General features: G+C 31.1%; 1 protein-coding gene across 1 annotated transcript in view; it reads right to left on the minus strand.

The window, feature by feature from the left end:
• LOC139481086 (very low-density lipoprotein receptor-like) overlaps positions 1 to 9,958 on the minus strand; it is a 37,538-nt gene extending 27,580 nt beyond the window's left edge. The window contains exons 1-5 of the mRNA XM_071264176.1: positions 9,844 to 9,958; positions 7,880 to 7,996; positions 4,757 to 4,990; positions 1,912 to 2,028; positions 186 to 311 (exon numbers count right to left, since the gene is read on the minus strand). Coding sequence (XP_071120277.1) covers positions 186 to 311; positions 1,912 to 2,028; positions 4,757 to 4,990; positions 7,880 to 7,996; positions 9,844 to 9,934 — 685 coding nt within the window. The 5' untranslated portion in view covers positions 9,935 to 9,958. The remainder of the gene's footprint in view (positions 1 to 185; positions 312 to 1,911; positions 2,029 to 4,756; positions 4,991 to 7,879; positions 7,997 to 9,843) is intronic.
• Positions 9,959 to 14,739: the final 4,781 nt, after the last annotated feature.

The following is a 14,739-nucleotide window of genomic DNA, read 5'->3' on the forward strand; positions in this document are numbered from 1 at the left end:
AAACAGCATTTAAAATCTTCCGAACAATACCGATTTAAGCGCACTTATTGTTTGAGTATTGATTAAAAGACAGAACATGACTTACTTAGACTTTTTAGATTATGTTAAAAATAAAAATGACCGTTTAAGTCTTAACTAAATATTAAACTATATATCCACTATTTCAATGAAAGAAATGTACTTACTAACACATCTGGTCTTTTCTTCTAGTTTGTATCCATTTCTACATGAACAAAGATCTTTTGATTCACCATTTTCATTACAAATATGATCACATCCACCATTATTTATCGTACATGGATTAGCTGTACCTGAAAAATTGCTTGTAAGTTGCGCATAAAATATATTCCAGCTAACTATAAAAAAAAAAACCGGGCGAAAGATACCAATGGAACAGTCAAATAATACACCGAAAATAAACTGACAACGCCATGGCTAAAAATAAAAAAAAAAACAGAAAAAAATGGTACACAAGAAACAACATAGAAAACTAAAGACTGAGCTACACGAACCCCACCAAAAACAGAGGGTGGTCTCAGGTTCTCTGGAAGCACATCATGCTTACATATGGCACCCGTCGTATTGCTAATATCATTACAAGTCCGGTAAATAGTCTAATTCGGAAGGTCACATTCGTGAAAAGGGAAAGGTATTGTAGTAACGACGCAAGATACATATCCAATATCATCTGTGAAACAGTTATTCCATAACAATCAACCAACTCGTGATGTCGTCCGTAAAATTTACAAAGGGATGATTTCAACATCATCATTTGGAATTCTTGGATTAATAGCAACCCTCTATCAAGAAAATCATGATAGGAAATACAAGCGTCGGAAAATCGTATCAATAGGGAGATATGTACTCCGTTTGCAGGCGCTGCTGGAATGTTGCTAAAATATCAATATAAGAAGTCAATAAGGGTCATAAATGGTATTTGCACGAAAAAAACCTGAAGTACAAAGTCATTTCTCGGTTCACAATAAATACTTGTACGGTACATGTTGTTCTATTTGCAAATTTATGGGCAAACAATAGAACATATAAACTGGCAATTACAGTACTTGATTCTAATTAATCTAATACAACCCTATGTATGTCGATGGCTAACTTATTCAGATGCAACTGTTTTATAATTAGTGCTATAAAGTTTGGTAGTTTTATATTAAAAAAATATAAACTTAAATATATGCTGCGTTCGAAGAGCTTTTATTCATCAATTTTCACCAGGGCAGCTCACAAAATTTTTAAAGCCAGAAAACGTTTGTTTTGGACAAGGTATATAACCAAAGAGGACATAAAAGAATAGCCAACAGAATATAATTTAACTTTGATGGAGAGAGATTTTTTTAAAAAAATCTGTTAACTGATTTTAAGAAATGTATGTTATTAATGTCCGCGGGAAAGCATTGGCATTATTTAAAACATAAACACATTTGCATTATTTCTTTTTATATCATTTCTCCTATAAGAAATCACCTGACAATTTTGAAGCCAAAACAACTGGAAGAACTGAACATTCTGAACATGTTTGCCCTTGTCAGATTTTCTGTATTTATAACGATCATCAAAATGATAGACAAAACTACACGGGCCGGCTCAGCGGACACTTTTTTAAAACTAGATTGTTGGCCAGGTGAGCTGAAAATATAGTTTGGAAAATCATTAGTTCTGAAAATAATTTTTGAAAAATCCATGAAACATACGACAATAATCATGATATCTTTTGTAATAAAAAGAGTCTACTACAGGTGTTGTAGTGATACGTCTAGACATCTCATATATGCAGATATTTCTTTTAACTGATTAAGCAGACGCAATGATTCCAAGTAGGAAGATTTAAAAGAAACTATATATTTATTTTTATTGTCTATTTGATTTTATTAGAGGACATTCAGCATAAACACTTACTACAATTTGACTCATCTGAACTATCTTCACAGTCTTGAAGACCATCACATTTTGATGCGTTTGCTATACATTGATTATTATCACACTGAAACTGATCACCACCACATGTGTGTGTACCTAGAATTTAAATACAGTCCCACTTTAGATGATGTGGTTTGTAATTATAGATTATTACATGGCATTTTCCATATGGCCCTGGTATCAGCCCTAGACTCCCATATCAAGCCAGAGGGCTTTAGCCCGAGGGCTTGATATGGGTCGTGGGCTGATACCACGGACCATATGGAAAATGACATGTAATAATCTATTTATCACATATTTTCAAGCAAGAGAAAAAAAATAGCATACACCAAATTATGTTTAATATTTCATCACAAATTCAAAAAGACATTTAATGAAAAAAAAATCAAAATATGTATCACCATGATCACTGTGAGTTAAAAAAAAAGTTCGTATCACAGTAGGTAAGCAACGTTTTGTGATAAGATTCAGAAATAATTAACAATAAATATATTAATTCTAAGAATTGCAAATATTAAACGACTTAAAGTGTTACATTACCAATGTTAAATATGCTTTATAGGAAGAATACCATATCGCTACTCATTCCAGTGTGGCGTCAAATTTTGACATCTAAATTCTTTATGACATCAAAATTTTACGAGAACTTTTGTGATTTTCACTATTGATATCTACTTTTTTCTACTACAGCAGATTCGTAAATTTCTAAATTTCTTTTCATTGTGTTCTCATTTTTCATTTTTTGTATGAATTTACATGCATCGTCATTTGATCTAAGAGAAAACTCTCCTGTCGTTTTGCTGCTTCGGCTGACAACTTGTTTACAAATAAATTTTGATTAACAGGTTACCGGAAGTTAAACTCGGGGGCTTGATATGGATTTCGAGGGCTGATATCGATATCGGCCCCGAGGGCTGATAACCAACCTTGACTTCCGGCTATTATTGGCCATGCAAAAACGTACATATCAGTATAAAATATGTGATAAATTTATATTACATGCTTTACTTGAAACATGATCAAGCTGATAATGTGAGTACCTTATGATTTTTAACAGTTAAACATTAAAAGCTGTTCATCATTGTATTCAGAATAGACAATGATTTAATCAACTATATATCAATGTAAGGCCTAAACCCATGAACACATCCCATTTCGTTTAATATGCTATTATGGGGACCGGCATGACAAAATGAAAAACAATTCTAACGAGAAACTTTTTTTCCCTAAAATTCTTTAAATTTGAGTTTGGCATTAGAAGCTTGAGTTTAGTCCTGATAAAATCAAATACCGAAAAGTTCCACTGCAAATGATCACATTTTAAACTGTGTAAATGGCATAAAACACACGAGGTCGAATGGTTATCAAAGGTATCAGGTACTGGACTGGTGATACCCACCTAGCAGTGACATCGACCCAGTGGTTGTAAATAGTTATCAAAGGTACCAAGCTTATAAATTGATACGCCAGACGCGCAGTTCGTCTACATCAGACTCATAAGTGACGTTCAAATCAAAATAGTTAGGAACCCAAACAAGCATAAAGTTGAAGAGCATTGAGGACCCAAAAATTCAAAAACAATTACCAAATACGGAGTTTATTTATTTTATTTTCAGAACCATTATCCAAACTTTTCACACATATTTTATAGTATTGATTCCTTTATCTTGCATCAAATTTATATTTCAAAGATTCGATTAAGTCCTATTTTTATTTTATTTTTAGATCGTTTTGAGTTTCAGATGCGTCCTTCGATGTTATTTTTAAGGAGTTCACAATAAACAAAAAATCGGAATACATTGTTAAGCCTAGGATGTCAGGAAATTTGACGATGAAAGCTATTTCTAGTCTACTGACAACATATTAAAAATTCCACTAATGTCCTTTAGCAAAATACAAACATAAGGTAACACCGCAATTCAATAGTCATAAATCATTTTAACTGAAAAAAATCCTGATCACAAACCAAAACGGAGGGAATAAACTGTGCGTCATACAAACGTATTAACGACACAGAAAGGCACATACAGAATGTTACGGGTTAAATAGAAACTTGTTTGTAGGCGCGCCAACCCTTCCCTAACATGTTACAGTAATTAACAGTACAATATAAGCAAAAAACCAATTAAGAGGGCCATATGTGCTTTTAATTTTAAAATTCTGTCATACATTTTTGTATTATTCAAAATTATCAGTAAATTGTGTATCCTACAAGAATCATCAATAGTTCACTTATCATCTGATCCATCATTTAATAAAATAAAGGTACACATATTCATTCCCACTACAAAAAAACCCACTAATTACAAATCTGACAGTACTCGCAGTTACTGACAGCTAGTTCAAAGCCAAAAAAAAAACAAACAAAAAAACGAAAAAAATAGTCATTTAATACTAAAATATCAATCGTTTATATAGAACATTTAATGGAGTTAATGTAAATACGTCATTAACAGTCATAAAACAAGAATGTGTCCATAGTACACGGATGCCCCACTCGCAATATCATTTTCTATGTTCAGTGGACCGTGAAATTGGGATCAAAACTGTAATTTGGAATTAAAATTAGAAATATCATTTCATAGAGAACATGTGTACTAAGTTTCAAGTTGATGTAATTTTAACTTCATCAAAAACTACCTTGACCAAAAACGTTAACCTGAAGCGAACGGACACACGGACGGACGGAAGCACAGACCAGAAAACATAATGTCCCTCTTCTATCGTAGGTGAGGCATACAGACATGATCTAGTACATGCCGATGATAGATACAGGTATCGACAGATTGTAGAGACATGCATGTGCATATGGCCATATACGTACAGTTAACCTCATCAGATCCATCATGACAGTCTACTTCGCCATCACATCTCCAATTCGCAAGAATGCACTGCTCTTTGCTAAAACATTGCCATTCTGTTTCCTTACATAATTTCTCTGTTTCACAGCTTTTTTCATCACTGTTGTCATCACAATCCTTATCTCCATCGCATCGCCATTTAATGTCTATACACTTTCCATGTGTACATTTAAACTGTTCAGCACGGCATGTTGATGCTGAAATGTCAAGTTTATTGTTTGGAAATCGCATTTGGAATGTATTTAAAAAATTTTCTAATTTTTGTGCTATTTTCACATTTCCTGAGAGGTGTGAGAAAATTATTTCTCCTCAATAGTGAAATATCTGTTATTAGCATATGAATAGTCGAAATTTAATTATGACGTTGAATTTTCTTCAGACGCTCCTTGATTGTGTCTGCAGAAAAAGGCGATCATACCCGATGACGCCACATATAACATCAACTAACCCTGAATAATTCAATGCTAAAATTTATTTGACATTTTTGAATTGTGATGTCAGAGATTTATATGATAATGTTCATCCGTCTTATTTATACTCCTTCCTTCAAATATTCAGTGAAAAACAAATTATTTGATATATCGATGATATGGTCATAACTTTGAATAAAAATTTCCGCAATATAGATCACAAAAGCTGTAAGCGTCAGTGACAAATAAACTCATCATAGATATCAGGACAAAATTTTGTATATACGCGTTTCGTCTAAAAAAGACTCATCAGTGACGCTCGAATCCAAAAAAATTAAAAAAGCCAAATGAAGTACGAAGTTGAAGTGCAGTGAGGACTAAAATTCTTAAAAGTGTTGCCAAATCCAGCTAAGGTAATCTATGTCTGAGGTAGAAAAGCCTTAGTATTTCAAAAATTCTTTTTTTTAAACAGTTAATTTATAAATATAACCATATCAATGATAATTCATGTCAGCAAAAAAAGTGCTGACTACTGGGCTGGTGATACCCTCGGGGAAATAAATCTCGACCAGCAGTGGCATCGACCCAGTGGTTGTAAATAAACTCATCTTAGATATCAGGACAACATTTTGTATATACGCAAGACGCGATTTCGTCTACAAAAGACTCATCAGTGATGCTCGAATCCCAAAAAATTAAAAAAGCCAAATAATGTACCAAGTTGAAGAGCATTGAGGACTAAAATTCCTAAAAGTTTTTCCAAATCTAGCTAAGGTAATGTATGCCTGAGGTAGTAAAGCCTTAGTATTTCAAAAAATTCTAAATGCATGTCTAGCGTTCAAAATAGAAAGCTTATTTTCTAAGCTGAGATTCTTTGGTTAGATTTGTGTGTGTGTGTTTGAATTGATGTCTCAGATTGACATGAATTTTTATGTTCCCGAAAAATTGCAACAATATTGATTGTATATTAAAAGCAGGTAGGTCAAAATGGTTTCTAGCTTATGATACATATCGTCGCTGGGCTTCTAAAATGTTGTAAATGACAAATTTTTCAAGAAAAAAATATCTCACAAACAGGCTTTGAAAATTTTGGCAAAATGCATGCTTCCAAAATGTTGTATGTCAACTTGAACATTTTTGTAAATAGCAGTGAAATAAAAACTTTTACATTTCTGGATTATCCAAGAACTTAAATTATTTTCACAGAAATAAAGGAATGTACAATTATTTTTTTCCCAAATCCATTCTACAACAATTTTCAAGTTTTCATACAACATTTTGGAAGCAAACTTTACAAACAACTGACATTGGCAATTTTGTAATGTGTCTTATTTCACACATTTTGATTGGTGTAACTGCATGCTATTTAGTAATACCAAAGATTTCCTCCCGCCCAGCCCATTGGTGTCAAAAAGTATTTTTAGCCAAAAAAGTCATATACGACATTTTAGAAGCCCAGCGACGATATGTAGAGATTGGTTGATAATATGATTCTAACTGCATGAAAGAGGTCTCCTATACCTATTGCTCTACCGAATATATTATTTATAAGGCAGAACAGTTCAGTAGTAAATAATCGAGTTAGTATTTCAAGTTACCTCTGTATTACAAATGAAATAAATATAAATGATTTTGTTTTATAATATTCAGCAATCAAACAAAATTGCCTTATAATGTTTCTTATTGTTTGATTGAAATCTGGTGTAATCCTATTTTGTAATGTATCACTCCTACATTCAAATTTTTTGATTCCTTGCTCTAATTTGGTCATACTTTTGGTCTACTTGTTTATTTTGTCAACTCCTCAAGGTTTGTATTCAATTTTTGATTTTCAATTATTTTCTTCTGATAATGTTAGTAACCTCTATTGTACCAATATACGATTCGACTATCTGAGTTAAGAGTTTGTCATAGACAACAGGACGGATGGTACACTGCTACTTTTGCATAGGTACTCTTTCTGTACCAAAAATCTGTAGTACTTTAAATCTACTTCTGATATTCAATACTATTTTGTTACTTAAGAATTATTGTAATACTTAGTTCCTTTTTTTTTTACAGTACTTGATTTGTAGTTGAAATTTAAGTACTACAAATTTTTGGATGCACGGTTAAATTTACAGCATTTTATAAGTTTTTCAAATCTCATAAAGTTATGAGGTTCAAACATGGAATACTGTGATCATTGTTAGTTCAGTCAAATTTTACTTCTAAAACTAAAATGGTTTAAATATTAATAAAAAATACAAGTCTACTGGAAAACACTCTTTAAAACGCTAGTTTTACAAGCTAGGAAAACACAATTTGTTTTGCTCTGCTGTCATGACAATGGCTATGACGTCAGAGGAATGAAATAATCATGTTTATTTCAAATGTGAAATGATCGGTTTTTATTTCACTCTTTTCATTGTTTCTCTGTTAACTTCTGTGCTTTAAGACAGTAATTTGCATTATTTAAAATACCTATTGTTTAAGTTTGTCCTTAATTCATGTCTACACGATCATAATCTAAACATATTAAGCTAAGTACGAAATGTAACTATTTGAAACAAAAATGCTACCAGAGGAATTTACATAGCCACCTGATAAAGAAGCATTATCAAAGTTCAATAATTAACAATGCAATGTATTACTTGAGTTTTGATAACTGCAGTCTGTTCATGATTCGGAACTTACCATTGCACTTAAGTTCATCCGTGCTGTCATAACAATCTTTTTCTCCGTCACATTTCCAATTTATATGAATACACTGGCCAGAGTCACATGTGAATTCACCAGAAGAACAGGTCTTCCCTAAAACCAAACAAACGTATGTTATTTTGTAAAAGTTTTTTAAAATGATTTTTTTAAGGGGTATTGATAACAAACATTTTTATCCAGATTTTTAAAACTTGTATTGGTATTTGTTGTTGCCAAATTTGATTGAAATCTGTTTTAGACATTTTAAAAATAAAAGAAATGTTTATTGAAATGATGTACTAATATTCAGTACAAATGAATCATCAAATTTTCTTATTGGGTTTTAAAATCAAAGTATGTTTTTTATACACTAATATAAATATTCTATTCATGAAAATCGATCATTAAACTTGATGGTTATAAAATTAATATACAGAAAACCTACTTGATTGCCTTTGCAAAGAGCCGAATTTTTTCAGCAATTGATAACTGTAAAAAAATGTTTCTGATATGCCGATTTTCTGATAGAGAGACTTATGATAAGTACAATATGGGAAAGAAAAGATAGATAAATGCGAAAGAAGTTATCGCTATGTTTAGTCATTAATCATTTCATTCAATTGCTACAAATAGGATATTTGAATCGTCAGGTTTTTTTTTTCTTATAGAATGTCAGATTCATATCAATGAAGGTGAGCTATCTCCAGCATGCTGTTGTAAGCTAGACTTATACGTCTATGTAAGTACTAATGAAATGTAAAAAATGAAACTGTATCATTTGTTAGTATATAAAAATATAAGTACAATACAATGAACTGGCTTTATTTCAAAGTTGACTGGAAGGACAAAGATAAGTCAATATATTAGAAATATTTAGATACATGTATGATGGGTTAATTTATGCAAAGCTTCAATTCATAACATGCATTTTACTTAAGGTTAACAGAATTTAGCTTTAAAAACGGTATAGAAATGTGGATGCATACAAGGCAACAGCAGTTTGCCGATGTTTAAATCTTGTAAATAGATTTGGAAGAAAAAAATCAAATTATCAAAAATATCTGAAATTGAAATTTGTTATTTCATATTGTTTAATATTGTCGTTATGCAGTGTACTGTTCCTTGAATTTGATTTCCTCGCCATACAGTCTATAGTTTATTGAATTTGATTTCCCAGTCATGTAGTGTATGGTCCCATGAATTTAATTTCATCGACAAGCAGTGTCTGTTTGTTTTTTATTTTGATTCTAAACATCATGCAGTGTATAGTCCCTTGAATTTGATTTCATCGACAAGCAGTGTCTGTTTTTTTTTTTTAATCTTGATTTCATCTTCATCCAGTGTTTGGTCCATTGCATATGATTTCCCCGTCATGCATTGTTTGGTCCCTGCATTTGATTTTTTAGGACACCTTATGCCTGTTCTAAATAGCATCATTAAAACTTGTTGGTGATATAAAAAGTCGTTGAAATAAGAGTTGAAATTAAGATTAATGCTATATGTCTTTCGTTCGTAATGAAAAGCCCTTGTCGACAAGAAGAGGAGCCCATTTGATTCCCCATATGAATGCCGATTGATTGTTGAAAACACATCATTCAAACGTAACAAATATGTTGTGAACAAAAAAACATGAGTTGTTTTTAAAAGAAAAACATTTATCCGCTTCACAATTTAACTGATTTAAGTACTGGTAAACAATGCTAAACACGACATTTATTTTACATTGATATTTTCTAACTTTAATAATTTCACTTATCAAAATTACCACAAAATGTAAAAATAATACAACAAAAGATTTATCAACAAATGTCATATGAATTAATACGAAGCTAATTGTCATCGCCTTGAAGATCAATAAACTTTCTTTTCCAAAACTGAATGTATCCGTTCAATCCACATGTTTCTTCATCGGAATATCAATTTTTTTCTATATTAATTTAATACATGCACGGTTGCCTTACCTCTAGCTGATGAAATAATATCTGCTAACGACACCGAATTAACTGTGATGAGAAAAACAATCAAGATGGACGTGGAACACATTTTGAACATAAAATTACCAAATCTGCAGTCAATATATATATTTTCATCACATATAGAGGTATAGTTGGGGTTTCTGCTAAGGATATTATAATTTTGAAAACAAAATCTAAACACAAAAGTTTAATGACACACTTCATGTGCAATTGTTTATTTTTATTTCTTTCGGAAAATTATATTTTTTCAAAGTAAATCTACCAACAACAATGGCTTTAATTTCTATCTCCTGTGTTTTATATAAAACATTATAAAATGTATCAATAAAGGTTGCGTACAGTTGACATTTAACCATTTACGTCAAAAGATTTGTCAATTTTTAATTTGAAATTTCCGCTTTTTACAAGATTGGGTTGATAGTTTACGTCAATTATATTAACTATATTTGACATGACACCAATTTTACTAAATTTAAATTGTGAGTGGATTTAAATATTTCACGTGTATATTTTGAAAATATATCTTTTAATTTAAGAGACACGAGACAATATTATGAGTAATATTTTTTTTGAAAGGCAATAGGCTTTCTTTTCATTTAGATTCAAGATGTGTGAGCCGACCACTGCCTAGCACTATAACCAAACGTAATCTTTCAAAACTTCTGTGTTTTTTTTTCCAGGTATGTTCTTGGATTTTGCAAATATTTGTTTATTCAGTGATTTCACGCATAATTGGTTTGTTCTGGGAATTTTTATATATGAACCAGTCCATGCAAAAAGGTACAAAATGTCCTTTTGATAAACTTTACAGGACATGTAATAAAAGTTTGTTATAATATTTTTGAAAAACGATTTTATCCGAAAAAAAAATACATTAATGTAAACATTCATAACATTGTCAATTATATCCCGAATTTGTCAATTAAAACAGCAAAAGACGTAGAAATATTTGAATTTTTGGTATTTGAGTAAGTGTAAAATCATTTGTTACCCGGACTAATGCTATACCTACTAGAAAATTTTACGACACTAGAGAGACAAAGTCAATAATTTTCTTCAGTTTTACCGGTTTAAGGAAAGTAAGACTACAATAAGGGACGACATCAAAAGATCAATGTAAGATAAAAAAAACTTAGTTCAAATAATTTGGGATTGGGAAGGGGGGGGTTGAATTTCTGCAAGATGTGGTTATCCGACATTGATTTTTACATATATCTACATGGGTCAAACAATTTTTCCCAAATTAAGTTAAAAGGGGGGTGAGGAGGTCAGTGAAAAAACTATGTGAATTAAGTTTTTTTATCCTTCATTGAACTTTTGATGTTGTCCCTAAAACATGAGGGAAAATACAAAAACTAATGACTTCTTATGTTTTAGAAATTGAAATTTAAGTTACGTTTTTTAATATTATAGTAATCAACCGTCATTGCACGGGATTCGAACCGTTGCCCGGTCTGATTGCATTTATATCAGCACCGTAAGCGAGAGCCTTATCCCCACTGCTACCGGGGTTAACATCATCAATTGGCAAATCAAGCCATTTAAACTGTACTTTGAAAATGATTGTAATATATGAAATAACTCATTAAAAATCTTGATAAAACTAAAAGGAGGGTATGGGGTCTCAACACTTGCAGGTGCGTGTAGCTCACAGCTTAAGGATATGAGGAAAAGTAAATGTGTTTTATAAATCACAAGTCTACTACAAATAATTATGCACACTTTTTAGAATTTCGTAAACTTTTCGTTTTTGTACCTTTTCGCATGGACTGGCTCATATTTGGTTTGTTCTTGGATTTTTAACATATTTGGTATGTTCTGGGATTCTGTACATATTTGGTTTCTTTCTTTGATTTTGCACATATTTGGTGTGTTCTGGATTTTTGTGTTATCAAGGTGACGTTGAATAAAAATGTCCACAATTGATGAATTATGAAAGCACAACTACAGCAATGGAAATATAACGGAACTATTTCAAAACTTGAAAAGGAGTTTCTGTGAACTTTTCAAATTTACTGATACATACCAATTATATAGTTGCTAAACAATGCGTTGAAATCATTTGCTGTTTTTTTTTAATGTAAGCAAAATTTTATATTTCAAACATGTTAATGTACTGTTTATGGGACCATATGAAAAGACCATAAAAAAGGAGCTTAATAACTTCTAACACTTAAAAGCATACAATGTTGTGGCAGAATTTTATATTGAAAGTATGTGACCAGATTTGCTTAAACACCATTTAAAGGAACGAAAACGAATAAGCAGGATTGCGTCCATTGTCAAATAACCTTTTTATATATCACATCTATCATAAATAAGTTTGACTGAAATAAAATTATACATGATCCTGTTTAAATGGGTTATCTAATTGCATACGTATTCGTATATCTTATTAGCTTCTAAATTGACTTATATATCAGTATTTGAGAAAAAAACAAAAATATATACATAACACCCAATTTCAGAAAATTCTTTAAAAGAGGGACACAAGATACCAGAGACATATTCAAACTCAGTTAAGTGTAGGTATTGCTGTGCGTTTGGTTTTTCTTCATTAGCTAAGAGGTATAGGATGAGGGTTGAAATTTCACTTAACATGTTTAACCCCGCCGCAATTGAGCGCCTGTCCCAATTCAGGAGCTTTCGGCCTTTGTTAGTCATTAATGTTGCTTTTTTTTTAAATTTAAGTTCATTTATATGTTTTGAAATTTAGTATTACGTCCATTTTCACTGAATTAGTGCACATTTTTGTTTAGGGGCCGTCAGAAGTTTTCCTATGTCGAATATGAACAGACAACGCCATGGCTAAAATAGAAAAATAAAAAATAGAAAAAAAATATTACACAAAACAAAACACAGAAAACTGAACTGTACCAAGTCAGGAATATGACCTTCTTTTGATATGTATGAGCTTTTGATTTTGCCATTTGATTAAGGACTTTCAGTTTTGATTTTTTTTTCGGAGTTTGGTATTTATGTTATTTTACTTTTAATTCAATTCTCTGACATGATTATATTGTTCTAATTGAAAATAGTTTTCAAGAATCCCCTGACGTTTATTTCTAGTCTGTGTTTAAACTTTTAACTGACGTTCTTTTTACCTCTTAAAAATGGAAATAACGTTCACAGAACGAAGTTTCGCGTTGTTGTTTTTTCAATACACATCTTAATCTTGAATGTAGTATCTCGATCCACTTGCTTACATACACTATATGATTACATTTACTCTTGATGCACTTAATTAATAAATATTGTCCATATGTGTTTTTCAACTATTTTATTTTTGCTAATTTATTTTATTGATGGCATTAATTGTAAACTGAAAGAAAATACGTTCAAAGAACTTTTTATTGTTGCACTTAAGTGTATCTGTCGTTTCGTTGTTTTCCTCCAATCTAGTTGATTTGTTTCCATCTGCTATAGTTTGTTACCAGATTTGTTCTCTCTCAATCGATTTATCACTTTCGAACATCGGTATATTACTGTTGCCATTAGTTAGACACATAGCCCTTCTATATCTCTTAAATCACGTATTAATATAAGATTCAGCATAAGCATCGAAATGTATTGTTCTTTCTCCGACCTTCTTTATTTCATGAAATACACCTAATGTGTTTTTTTTACATAATTTTTTCCCATTTGTTTGATGATGTAATGTATTGTAGGCGATAGTTATTATTTCAACCGAGACTAGCTACGAGATATATAACAAGATCTCAAGTATGATTTTTTTTTTGTTTAATCATAAGTGAAAGTGAAAAACCTAAGTAGCAATTCGCTTTTAGCAGCCAGTACGGTTCAATTTTGTCAAATAAAGATAAAAATATTGATGATGAATTATTCTATTGTAATTGAATAGTTCGACTTCATTGAATCGGTATTCATGTGAACGTCAATATAGCCCCTACCTAGCTTTAACAAAATGGATAACGCATGCAGTGTGCGTGTTGAGTTATCAAAAGGAAAAAAATGTCAACATTGAAAGTGAAACAAAAGTAAATCATTTGATTGACTGATTCAATCCCCCAAAAAATCATTCTTATACTTGTAAAAACGACGATTTACATATAATTTTAATCTATCATATGATATTAAATAGATTAAGAAACAAATCTTATTGCGCGTGTTCGCTTTGTATTCATGTCTATAGTTATGTTTATGTCGCTTATATAAACATCGGAGGTCATGGTAACCACACTCTGACAGAGAAATCTACAGCTCCCTTTGATGTACAGCCATGTACAGAAAGTCTACAGGTAAGAATATATAAACAAAGGTAGGTAAATTAAGGAGAGGACAACCTGGTCATACATAGAAAAAATTGCAACAGATCTATATAGAAATGATTGCCTACATCAAGTCCGACTGAAGATGTCTCATTAGCTACTGTACAACTATTCTTGATATTATGTGATCCTTTGTTGTTACTTTATTTCCTGAGTGCCTATTTTTTTTTTTTTTTTTCAATCATCTCCTGAAAGAACTGCTTTTAAAATTTTGAAAGAAAGTTAACAGGAACAATTTTTTAAAGTTTTTTTATAATGTTCAACAATTCTGAAAAATGAATGCTAGGCTATATATTACAGGGAGTGAAAGGCTATTTTATAATAAAGAGTTTGTGGATATCAACCAGATGTGTCTTTACTTTGTATTGACAATGATAAGTAAAACTGGAAAGTTATTTACATGTAATATATTGCCACAGACTGTTTGTTTTTTAAAAAGAATAAAACAAACTGAAATATGTACTTTCTCAGTAATAATATGATATTCAGATTTTTAGAATATGTATTGTAACATCCTGGAAAGAACAGACTTCTTACTAGAAGATAAATGATTTTGGAAATATAAAATTACTGATATTATGATATCTTTCAG

Source organism: Mytilus edulis, chromosome 7 (genome assembly GCF_963676685.1).
Source record: "Mytilus edulis chromosome 7, xbMytEdul2.2, whole genome shotgun sequence".
Classification (NCBI taxonomy): domain Eukaryota; kingdom Metazoa; phylum Mollusca; class Bivalvia; order Mytilida; family Mytilidae; genus Mytilus; species Mytilus edulis.